Source organism: Podarcis tiliguerta (genome assembly GCF_965153285.1).
Source record: "Podarcis tiliguerta genome assembly, chromosome: 7".
Classification (NCBI taxonomy): domain Eukaryota; kingdom Metazoa; phylum Chordata; class Lepidosauria; order Squamata; family Lacertidae; genus Podarcis; species Podarcis tiliguerta.
Genome location: NC_139540.1, coordinates 44,189,914 through 44,202,769, shown reverse-complemented (window position 1 = coordinate 44,202,769; position 12,856 = coordinate 44,189,914). Strand labels below are relative to the sequence as shown.

The 12,856-nt window shown below is 39.5% G+C and overlaps 2 protein-coding genes across 3 annotated transcripts in view; one reads left to right on the top strand and one right to left on the bottom strand.

The window, feature by feature from the left end:
• Positions 1–12,856, top strand: part of RIOK3 (RIO kinase 3) — a 910,199-nt gene that overhangs the window by 45,773 nt on the left and 851,570 nt on the right. The gene's annotated exons all lie outside the window — the stretch shown is intronic.
• Positions 1–12,856, bottom strand: part of NPC1 (NPC intracellular cholesterol transporter 1) — a 46,715-nt gene that overhangs the window by 10,239 nt on the left and 23,620 nt on the right. For both annotated transcript variants that reach the window (XM_083451583.1, XM_083451582.1), the window contains exons 11-24: positions 12,665–12,767; positions 11,838–12,027; positions 11,069–11,251; positions 9,614–9,728; positions 8,441–8,568; positions 8,213–8,353; positions 7,367–7,456; positions 7,024–7,214; positions 6,365–6,480; positions 5,185–5,314; positions 4,046–4,243; positions 2,451–2,682; positions 1,142–1,255; positions 342–504 (exon numbers count right to left, since the gene is read on the bottom strand). In XM_083451583.1, the coding sequence (XP_083307709.1) occupies positions 342–504; positions 1,142–1,255; positions 2,451–2,682; positions 4,046–4,243; positions 5,185–5,314; positions 6,365–6,480; positions 7,024–7,214; positions 7,367–7,456; positions 8,213–8,353; positions 8,441–8,568; positions 9,614–9,728; positions 11,069–11,251; positions 11,838–12,027; positions 12,665–12,767 (2,094 nt within the window). The remainder of the gene's footprint in view (positions 1–341; positions 505–1,141; positions 1,256–2,450; positions 2,683–4,045; positions 4,244–5,184; positions 5,315–6,364; positions 6,481–7,023; positions 7,215–7,366; positions 7,457–8,212; positions 8,354–8,440; positions 8,569–9,613; positions 9,729–11,068; positions 11,252–11,837; positions 12,028–12,664; positions 12,768–12,856) is intronic.

The following is a 12,856-nucleotide window of genomic DNA, read 5'->3' as shown; positions in this document are numbered from 1 at the left end:
CTGTGAAGGAAAAGGGAAAAGTTACCAGTTTGATAGTGGTTGGTTCTGCAGAGACAGAAGTCGTATCCCAAAATCAGTTTGCTTGAAATAATTATTTTCCTTTGAGTGAAGGTGTTCTCAGATGGGATGAGAGCTGTCCTTGCAGGCAGAGACTTCTGCATTTACCCCACCAGTTTTGACTCCTCCCTTCATGCTGTGGAGTCATATCCTACACACTATGAGCATAAACCAATTCAAGACATCACATTAATACAGAATGAAGCTCAAGCTGCAACCCCTATGCACACTTCCTCAAGAGTTAAAATTTCTGGTCAACTTGTACATATTGAGCAAGATCTTACCTATATAACTAAGTAGGACGGGAAGAAATATTAGACCATGGGTTGCTCCAAGTAGTACCATGGCTAGATACATCCTGAAGTAGAAGATCTGGAAAATCTGGGATTTGGAAAAGGCAAGCACTACTATTCCTCCAAATTTTGTGAGAGTAATGCCACTGAAAACCTGACAAAGGGGGAAACAGTGTTTAGTTTTATACAATGCATTAATTGAAACACAACAGGAAATTGCTACTGTCATTTATAAAGCATTGTTTTTATTCTAATTAACTTTATCTTGCACTCTCAGTAAGTATGTCACTACAAGCTATGCTCTGTACCAGCTTTCAGGCCTCCTTGAAAGGGAGATAGGCAGTGTTAGAAACAGATATGAAAGCTAGGAGCTAAATAGCACCTTAAGCTTAGGTTATGGGTGCAACAACAATGTCTAGGTGTGCTTTTTTAAATAATAAGAATACAACACTGAAAATGAATGAACTGCTGCTAAAATATGTTCATTTTTCACATGGTCTAGTTTTCCCACTGCTAATCCTTAAATATATTCCCCTAATATCCTTAAGAGGGTCTCTTCTCCAGTTTTCAGAGAGTAACTGGAAATGGGGAGGCAGAAAAAGGTCCTTTCCTTCCACTCTGCAGTTTTAATTTGAAATCTTAGGCCAGATCTCAGAAACCACTTATGCTAATGAAATTCCTGTCACAAAATGCACCTAGAACAATGGGAGTTTTGAACACTGGAGATAGGAGCATACCCTTAAGTGGTTTCTAGTGCCACAACAGAATAGTTTTTAAAACAAAATACTTACAGAGCTGCCCATGTGGGATAGTGCTTCTTCAGCGCGCTCTGCTCTGGTTGCTTTTGTACTAACAGTGAATGCTCTTGTCACATGGCTACAGAATTCAACAGAGATACCACAACTCTGGAAAGAAGGCAGCACAGGTTAAGCAGCTTACTGCCACAGAATACTCCATTTTCAACATTCTGGGTTTGATGTACCTTTACTTCCAGCAGGAATGGGGAACCTTGGGGTCAAGGGCCTAATATGGTCCTCCAGTCATCTTTATCCAACTTTTAGCATTATCCATAGGCTACATCCTTTATATCAGCTCTGTACCTTTCCTGGACTCATTTTTAATGTCTTATGATTCATTTTAAATTGTTCTTGTTCATTGCATGGTTTAAAAAAACCTTTTCTGTATACCACTTAGAAGTTCTGAATATTAAGTGGTATATAAATGTCTGAAATAAATTGCCTGTCACTAGTATATGGGAGTTTTCACATAAGAGAACATTCTGCCCTTGAGTAAAAAACCCTCCTCACCTAGAAGTAGTTCTCTTGACATGGAAAATCACTATGTATTTAGGCTAGAGAGCTATGTCTGTGCTAAACTCTCTGGGCCTACTGATGAGTGCAGGGCCTCAACAGCCCCAAGATGCTTTAATTAGCTGGCAGGTGAGGCTAGCTGAGAGAAGGAAAAGAGAAGAGTTCGTGTTATTTTGCAAGCAAGTTTTGGGGAGGAGGGGAGAGAACAAAGTAAGAACAGGGACCTTTGGATTTGAAGCTAACTTCTGTTTTCTAGAACCTTAGCCAAAGGATCTGATAACATACACCAAGGGGAACACTGCAACATTTTCCGGTGGGGTGGGCTGGGCTGGACCAAGAGCCCTTGTTTTACAAGTTGGTATCCAGGCTGTTATTCCTGCATTGCAGGAGGTTGGACTAGATGACCCTTGGTGTCCCTTCCAACTATCCTGTTCTATGGTTTTAAATTTGCCTACATAACATATTCCAGTGGATTTACAGTATTCTGAACCAGATTTTGGCAGATATTTTTGGAAACACGTTTTGATAGCACTTTAAGACCATGGTCACATAGTATGAAGCACCCACACTGTAATTCAAGAGCAGGGGTGGCCAACACGCTTCCCCGTCCAGATGTTGCTGGACTCCCAACTCCCATCAGCTCCAGCTAGCCTGGCCAATTGTCAGGGAGGAAGGTAGTACTATTTCAGCAACATCTGAAGGGCACCACATCGGCTAACGGCACATAGCATTTGCCGTTGATGCCAAAAATTGAGAGAGCAGATGAAAAAAAAGTTGAGGGCGAACTTACCATGACAAGATTAACCAATGAAACTGCATTCAGGCTGATGCCCCAGAGCCACATGACTCCAAACATGTTGATCAGGATCATAGCAATGGTAATGGTAACAACAATGGCAGCCCACACTTCAAAACCAAGCAGCACCATTGTTACTAAGAATATTGATCCAAGGGAAATACTGAGGTTAAAGACGGTGTCCTTCACAATAGTGAGATATTGTTCGTAGAAAACATAGAACACACTATATAAAGGGAATAGAAAATGTTCACATTGGTAACAGATTAACAGAATAAGACTTTTGAATGCTTGGCTACGTTGATGCCTTAATTCTAAATTATTAATTTCGTCTAGTTCTCAAAAGAGAATGCCACTTTCAGATTTTTCAAAAAGTTTGGCAGAGGAAATAGGATTAATCTAGACATTTTAAAAAGCCAGGATGCAGAGAATAGTCATGCTCTCGCTTATAGAGTTTAATTTTAACCTATGTATGTTCTCTATCACTATATGTCTATATTTCTGGTCTGTGACTGTAATAAATCAATCCATTCATTCAGAGAGTAACCAATTATTTATAGTGTTTTCGTCATTAAAGGAAATTATGCAAAGTAATTTCGCAATTATTTCCCAAAAATCTAACTAAAGATCAAGGAAAAATGTGAAAGCTTGAAAAAGCAGGAATACTGAAAGAATTGCGAAGCTACTGCCGCAAGCAACTTGGGAGAAAGACAACTTGGGAGGGCTGGGTAAAAGTTCCTGAGAGGCACGTACATTCTTGCCTTTGAACACTAGGGGGAGCCAAACCCACCTAGCTATCAGCATTCCATCAAAGGAAAGGAAAGTTTCAGGACAATTCAGTAACCCTTGTTATATTACAGGGTGTAAATTGTTGTTCTTAAAAGCTATGACTGAAATTTGTGCAACGGCATTTTGATATTCACAATTTTATGTCCAATCCCTTTCATAATGACCTCCCAACATGGAATTCACTTTTTTTACAGCTACTGCACACTAGGTCAACATCATCACCCCATGGTTCAGTAACAACATTCAACCCACCAGAATGTATATTTTTTCACCCAAGATTGGGCTTATTTAACACACACTACATTGTACTGATTTTAAACACACTGTCTGGAAGCCTCAACTAGTACAAAATACCCCATCTGTGTAGGTTGGCAAAAACAAATCTCACCAATTACAGAATATTAACACTGGGTTTGCTTCCACATTCTGTTCAAAGTGCTGTGTCCCCCCCCCCCCCCAATATAGCCTAAACCTGGACTCCTGGGGAGCACGCTTTCCCATACAAATCCCCCAAGGTTTTAAAATTAGCTGATTAGGCACTATCCAAATGCTGCCCCAAATTAGTTTCTACTAGGAACACAGTTGTGGGTCTAGATTTCTGGTGTGCAGGCCCTTGACAGGTTTGTTATGTTCCTCTTTGATCTCTTTTTGGAGACATGATGGAACTTCATTGCACCAGGTCTTCAGAAATTAATATTTATAGGTAAGTCAAAGAAAAAAACACCCTGTAACTTACACCCTGAATGTGTAAGTATTTGGCAGGGGGAGGGGGGAACAGAGGTGGAGAAAGAGCCACGTACCTGTAGGGGAATACGTGATAGCTCTTTTCTTCAGTGCTCATGGATTTAGTAATGTTGTATGCTATCACACGTGCTTTCTTCATTGCATCAATGAAGTCTGCAGAGGTTTTCAACACTGTATGGTAAGTCATGAAGTAGGTAGCTCCAACTTCAGAGTTGTTTATAAAGTTAACTGCAGAGCTATATGCTGCATGTCCTCTGTAAAGAAAAGTACAGTTAGCACACATATCAATGGAATGATTATTAGGTTCCTTCAGTTAAAACTAGCTAAGGCATCCAAGAGACAACTAGCTTCTACAATGCTGTTAGGACACTCCTGGGCACAGTACTCTACGATTGTGTAACAATTTGCTAATCTAGAAAGATAAGGGAACACAGTATTTTGCCAAGGCAGGCGGCCAGTGTCCCTCAACTGACATCATTCTCATCTGTCAAGAAGGAAGGCAAATGGAAGAACAGGCACAGAGCAAATGTAAAATGGTGGAACACAGTCATTCACTTCACCCCCGATACTGTGTTATCATCTTCCTCAGTAGGCCCTGGACTACCACTGTCTGACTTCTAGCCAAAGAAACCAGCACCCTATGAGTTGGATCCACACAAAAAAGCTCCTCTCTGATGGAAGGGTGTGTGAAAGGAGAGAATCTATGGATCCAACCGAACACCCATCACAATTGTGCGCAAATATGTAATTCTGCAAAATGAATGCAGGATCCAGCTTTGTGATGCTTTATTCAAGGACTGCAATGATAGATATGTGAAACAACAGAAGGCAATGTTCTGGGCTGTCAGAATGAAGGCCAGACACTTAGATTGGTATTGCACAGCAACAGCAGTGGTACGTATGGAAAGTAGCAGCACTTCATTTTCTGGGATGTGGCAGGGAGGACAGGAAAGCTCCAGGTTAAGACAGACTTTGCAAAGCTGTGCACACATCTGTGGGACAAAACTGTCGCCAGCCCAGAGCTGCCCTGATTTCATCACCTCACACTGCCTGATCCCATCAGATGCGGCACAAATGCCTCATTTACCACTGGTGGTCTGCGTCTCTTATACTTTATGACTACAGTGTTTGTCAGAATAAGTTTTACTTTGAAGGAAAATGTGCCCCCTCTAAATGCTCCCCTGTTGACACATACCCTTTGCCACATTTTGGATTAGGGTTATCAGAGAGGAACATGGGCAGGAATTTCATGAAGTCTTCACCCTGAGGTCTCTTCTTCCCTTCTGGAGTCAGTGGCCGGCAACGCACACAGGATGGATCCACAACTGCATAAACATTATTGGAAAATGTATGTTAATTGGCTACACACACACACAAAAAAACCTGCTTCACAATAAAGCAGTTTCATCAAAGAACCAAGATCTTAGCTGAAGAGTCCCATATTTTTATGCAAAAGACACCCAAGCAGTTACTCAATTAGAGGAACACCCAGCTGAACTATGTATGAAATGTTGGAAGATTTGGGTCAGACTAAAGAAAGTACTTCTTCACACAGTGCATAGTTCAACGATGGAATTTGCTCCCATGGCAAGCAGTGATGGCCACCAACTTGGACAACTATAAAAGATTAGACAAATTCATGCAATGATAAGGCTACCAGTAGCTGCTAGCTATGATGGCTAGGTTCTGCCTCTGTAGTTGAAGGGAGTATGATTTTGGATACCAGTGGCTGGAAAAAATGGGAGGGAAGAACACTTTTGCATTCAGGCCTGCTGCTTGCAGGCTTCCCATGAGCAACTAGTTGGCTACTATCAAAACAGGATGTTGAACTAGATGGGCAACTGGCCTGACCCAGCAGGATCTTCATATGTAACCATTTTTTAGCAGCAACTGCCATTGGATTCTATTCAGATATCGCTATGTCTATAATCCAACCCAAATGAAGATGGGACAAAGCTAAGAAGTCTACTTTCCTAAATTTAAAACAGAAGTGCTTCACATGGCAAGCTCTATAGGAAGCAGTTCCCTGTGTAGCAGTAGCAGTTGCTGCTACACCACACAACACATTACTCAGCTGTGTGTAAACATTATGGAAAGTGTTGGAAGCAAGAATGGGGACTTGCCTCCATGATGCTGATATGAATCAGGCCAGTTCTTAATGTACAATATATCTTATCAACACTAAACTATTAGCTGTATTTGTCAATATGTAGGAATTTAAAAGCATACTCCACATCCTGCCCCCACGTAAAATATGCAAGCTGGAGTAGGTAGGCATGGCTGGCATCAAAGCATGCTAAGAATTCCATGCATCCCAACAGGAGAATTCTGAGCAAGACGTGTTTAAGGGAGTGTACAAAGGCAACAAACAGTACCTGAAGCATTGCAGAACTGCCCAGTGGTGTTGTAGATTCTGCAACAAGTTGACTGTGGTTTGACCCAATCAAAGTAGTCATCAATCCACGAAGAAGGAGCATAGCCAATTTTTGTGCTAAAATATGAAAAACAAGCCACCTTTACCCAAACATTATTAATGAACTTTCAAAACAGGACATTTCTCCTACTAAATGTTAAGTATACACAACAGTCTAGCTTCTACAAGTAGAAGCGTTCAGAATTTCAAAGTTCATCTCATGTAACTTAAACTGCCATTGGAAAATCTATGACTTTTTTAAAAAAAATAAGGATGAGTATTTTACAACAAAATGCCATACCATAAAATATACTTAATTTGATTGTAAATCATTTTGAGGGTTTTAACAGAAAAGTGGCTTTCATCCTTATGAAATTAGCCAAAAGTCTGGAGGAGAAGAATGCTTCTGCCTGTGGCTCAAAGATATGTAATGAAGGAGCCAGACAAGCCTCCTTAGAGAGAGCATTCTGCAAGCAGGGAGCCACTGCAGAAAAGGGTCATTCTCACTCTTTTCACCTCTTGCCGAAGAGGCACATGAAGAAGAGCCTCAGATTATGATTGCAGTGTCTGGGTCAGTTTATTTGCTGAACAGACTTTATGAAGAAAAAAGTGAACACTTACTAACTGTTAATCTCTGCTGCATCAAATATTTCTTGAACTAGGGAGTTGTTGTCACATCCCGTTCCACCACACACCATATTCTGCCCATTCAAAGTAGTATAGTCATGTCCTTCTTTTAGCACAAAGTATACTGGAGGACCTGCATGCAGGTATTTGCTGAGAGAGCTGAAGTAATCCAACATGTACGAGTCCTTATACAAAAAAGGGGAGAGGGAATGAGAAAAATATGAAGCTACCGATAATGCTTCTCTCTACCCTATATATGGTAAGACAAGAGTAGTATGTTGTTTGCAGTTGCTTTTCCCACAGAAAAAAAGGGGCATAGCATGCAAAAGTCACTTACATCTGGCATTGACAGGCTCTGGTCCAGGCCAATCTCAACCTTGTTGGCAACTGCTATGCTGAATGACAGCACACCCACAAATATTGATATCTAAAAATAGGGGATATTTCAAAAAGTGATTTAATTCACAGAAACAACTTTTATTTACACATCTGTTAAACAATTTGGTTCCTGATATCAAGGTTCAGGTTTTCATCTATGTTTGGATATAATTGGATGCTATTTTGAATCGAGATAGTGAACTGAACTGTTCAACACTGAACTGATTTTAACCACCAATTTCACTGCAGTGGCTTTTTGGTTTCTTAGAATTCCTGAGCAATGATGGACAGAAGGCTGCTAGTCAACTTAATATTGCTGTAAAATATACCGTATTTTTCCGTCTATAAGACACCCCGTGTACAAGATGCCCCCTATTTTGGGGGACTCAGATTTAATAAAATGGGGGGAGATGTATCTGTAGATGTAGCCCCCCCCCTAATTTTTGACATTATTTTTTAGGGGGGAAACCTAGTCTTATACATGGAAAAATACGGTAGCTAACATCTTCTAATATATTGATCACAAGAACTCCAGAATAAAAAGTATACCATACTGCATTGGCAATGTGGTGGAAGCAACAATTAGAGCTTACAGACCACCACTACTTCATTCAGGCTACCAAATAACTTAAGAAATCCTGAAAAACATCAATGATAGTATGGAGAAGAATCTTCACAAAATATCGATGAACAGTTAAAAGACTCAACTGTTGCATTTTGATTGATAAAGTTAGCATAAAAGTACACAACCCCCCCAAAATGAAAAAAGACTTTTAGCCAGTCTCAGACATGAATGTCCACATACCACAATTGGTCTCATCCAATCCTTAAGAAGACATGGAGAATATATATTTTTGAAGAATAAAAACAACACACTTTCAGAGTGCTGAACACTATTGATCTCTTCACCACCTTTGATACAACACAGAATATCGTATCGATTTTTCTGAAAAACAAAATGCCAGAATGAAATAAGCTGAAGTAGCAATTAAATTACTCAAAACAAACGTTGAATGTACTGTAGCAGGCTTACCTCTTGGCGCTTAATATCCAAGCCCAAGAGGCTTACAAAGCAAGTAATTTGAAGGAGAAAGTCAATAAATACGGCCACTGCAGCGAATAGGGAGAAAGTACGAACAGCAGGCATAGTAGACAAAGATCCTAAAAGAAAGACAGAAATAGAAGTATTGCACTGTCTCTCTCAAAATGAAGCAGTGCAAAGTTTATTTTAATTCCTGGATGTCAACTTAATAGTGCATGATTAAGACTTCTACAAAAAGATGACAGAAGATCATCTCTCAATATCTCAGGCAGCATGCATAGCAGCAGGTGCTTTCAAGGGTGAATACAATCTCATGTAAGATAATTTAAGTAGATGCCATAATTTCACAAGCAACCACAGAATAAATGTTGCTTTATCATTTTGTTCTACAGGATGACTCTTTTCCTCCCTAGCTGCCAGCACTACATTGGGTAGAAGACAAATTCAAAATTACCAGCTAGAATTTAGCACAATGTAAAAAGATAACAAAAAACTGGGATGATAAGCTGTATAATGGTTTTGCTTTTTTTGCTTTTAGTAACTTTCAGTATCCCTGATACAAATCTTGTGTGTGATCATTTCCACCAGCACTCCCCACCTCTGTGACAGAAGTTCCACTGCATAACGTGGAATAGAGCCATTAGAAATAATGGCTTAATAGACCATCCATGTTCCAATTAAGCAGAGTATGCATTTATATGAACCCTGCAAGTGATGAGGATGAACAGAGTACAACATACCATATTTTTCCGTGTATAACACGTCCCCATGTATAAGACGACTCCTATTTTTTCGAACTCCAAATTAAGCAAATAGGGGGAGATTGCCCAGAGCTGCTGAGCTTTTTTTGGAGGGGATTGAAGACAATCGCTTATCCGCCTCAACACCACTGCCAATCATCTGCCTCAACAAAGCCACCAATCGTCTGCCCGGCTGCCACCAATTGCCCACCCAACTGCCGCCGCCGCAGCTAATCGCCAGCACAATCGCTGCTGCCAATCTCCTGCATGCGGCTACCACCAATTGCCCACCCCCCCCCTGCACTATCCGTGTATAAGATGACCCACAATTGTAAAAATTTATTTATAATACAAAACATCATCCTAGACATGGAAAAATATGGTATATTGAAACCAAAAATAATTACAAACTAAAAATCCTTACCCAATAAAAAGGCCACTGTCTCTGAAAATGATGACAGGAACATACTAGGAGCCACATCTCCAAGGATTCGGCCAATCTGCTTATCTAGAGTTTCACCTTGAAGGCGTTCATCTCTCTGAAATAGTATTCATTTGTTAGAAATCAGATCTAGAGAAAGTTCTCCTTGGATCTATGATCCAAACATTTGTATTCAAGGAAATATAAATACGCAGCTAATGTTTCCTAGAATGTACATCAGTCTTGCCCACTCAATTCTCCTTATCCCAGAACAGTGATCATTTCACACAGTCACTATAGAAAATGAACATATATTAATTTTCTGGTTCCCCTTTTCCCATTTCTAGTCACTTCTTTGTTCCATGTCCACTAGAAAAAAACAAAACCTATCTCTTTATTCTTTGTATAGTACAACCAGAATTTCAAGTGTAAGGTCCTCTTACACTTAGCCCTCTGAAGGCAGCACAGGGGCAATAGGATTGTGTGAATCTTTGGGGTATATTCAAGTTCTGTTAGGGTTTGAGGAGCGATGGTAAGGGATAAACTGAATGATAGTGTTGGTGTATTCTCTGTCTTTCTGAAAAACACAGTGTTCCAAATGCAGGAGCACTACATATTTGTGTAAAAGCATGAGATATAACAGCAGTTTAGTACAAAGATGCTAGGACACGCTTGTAAAGAGCCGCCCATCTGGATAACCATGATGTTAAGCAAGCTGGCAGGGAAATTAAAGGAGAGTGGGTTGTGTCAGGGTGCTATAAATATATTGTGTGGGCTAGTAACGCAATGGTTTATTTGCAAAATCGTAATAGAAGGTAGATATCCTCAAACAGCTGTACTGTTCTCCAGCAACTAATGAAAGGCAATATATTGCACTATCGTTTCTCAAGTGTTCCAAGTATTTTCGTTTATTCCCAACCAATTTCCAAGTAAGGACACTTGTTCTCTAGCATATTATATGCCAAGTCTTTTTGCTTTTTCAAGTAAGATTCCCAGTAAACACAATTCTAATATGGGAGCACTTTCATTTTTTTGTGGTGAACTCATTAATACTTAACATCTCACAAAATCACTTGAACACGATTTCAAAAAGCAACACCACATGTAATACAACAGAACCAAATGATATCAACACCTCTTGCATCAAGGGGCCATGGCTCAGTGGTAGACCACATTCTCTGGATGGGATGATCCCATGCTAGATACCTGGTATTTCCAAGTAGGACTAAGAAAGACTTATGTTTGTACACCTGGAGAGCTAGTGGCAGTCAGTATGCACAAAACTGAGCTAAGGGGACCAATGGTCTCATTCAGTTTAAAGTAGCTTCCTATCTGATCACAATTTAGAGGTACACTACTGGCCTAAATGGGCCATTGATCCCACTTGTATATTCATATTCAACTTATATTAGCAGCTTATTCATTACACACTAGGGTGGCGAGGAATCACAAAAATACCTGAAATGTCTGGACAATAATGAAAATGTTGTCCACTCCAACTGCCAACACTAAAAATGGAATGACTTCAATAACAATCAATGTTAAGGGAACTCCAAAATAGCTGAAGATGCCCAGAGAACATGCAACTGAACTCAGTACAATCAGAATGCCTGCAACGCCCAAGGAAATTTTTGAATCCACCTAGCAAAAGAAGAAACAAATCACAACAATTATATTTAAAATACCTGATTGGTACCCATTATAAATGTTTTTCAAGTACAATTGTAGCTTAACAAAACTATATCACATCAAAATCTAGGTCTAGTCTTGCATAAAAAGAGCCAGAATAGGAATGTGTATCCTATTAGAAATCACCCAGTGCTGAAAACTAGCATCAAAATATCATTAAAACTTCAGTGTACACCCACAGCACCTAATATAGTAAGTGATATACTGTATAAAGAAATGTCCTTTGCTGGATTAGTGAGAGAATGATTCTGAGGTTGAATAAAATATTTCCTTTTGGTACTTTGAAAAAGAGAAGGAACCTGCAACCAACTCAGTCAATACAAAACAGTTGCACTGAGCAGCCTATTTCTGTTAAATTTTTCATATTATATTACACGACAAAGCATTTTTAAAAAACCATTGTTTGAAGCTAATGGAATTCCCCTTATAAGAGTAAAAGCACACACAGATGAGCATAACAGTAGTCAAGTATATAATAAATGTTTCAGCCCACTTTTATTTGTTGTAGACTTGCTTTTAAACCATTAAAGATACATACCAAGAATCTAGCAGCACTCTTGATGTGTCCCAGAGCTAGAGAGATATACACAAACATTACTGCGTAGCTAATTACAACAGTACCAACATCACCGTAGCTTTCCCGGTCTATTTCATCTTCGATGCTACGTTCAGCAGAGAAAGAAATTGTTAAATTTGAGTTGTTATAGCTTTTCACAAAAGAGATGAACCTGAAAGACAACAAATCAATGGATTCTTAGAATGTCAGAAAGAATTTCTCACATTATTCACATAGGCCTCCAATGTTTTTTTAATGTTAGTTGCACTTTTGGGCTAGACCCAACATCCTACTTTATCTTGATGACTACATGCTTCCCAGATGTCCCAGGTTATCCTTGGGCTCAATTCATACTTTTAAGAAAGTGTGAAATGTGAAGGACAAAAGTAAAGGCTGCCTCACAGCCTGCTTCAGCCTCCAAAGGGTGTTCTATGGGCACACCCTTGACTTTTTATATTATTGTGGGTTCAAGATGTAGTTTAATGTTACTTATAAGCCACCTTGGAAGGATCTGTATCATGAAAAGAAGGATATGAACAAACTTCTGATGCCGTCTTCAGCATCTTATGCTTGCATAGGGAAGCTGTTTGTGCAGCTCCAAGGTTACACTAACTAAAAGTTATATCAGATAAAACACTAGCAGTTCGTCTATAACATGCTCATTTCTGAGTTACACAAATAGCTTGTTGTTTGTTTAAAAAATTGTGAAGTAGACCTTGCCAGATTCTCTTGGGCAGGCAACTGACTCATCTCCAGTATAAGAATTTTACATGCAATGTTTCAGTGAAGCCTCAATTAGAAAGACTTACTCCTTTTCCCAAGCCTGTGCTTTCATTAGCTTTTCTGTGTCGTTGTAGTAATTCTTGACAGGAAATGTGATCACAAGGGCTGTAGCATTATTGTAATTTTCACCTAGGCATTAAAAAAAAAGATAAAATACATAAGGAACTATTTTAAGGATTATAGAAGATTATAGCTAGCATGACCAAGGAATGATGGGA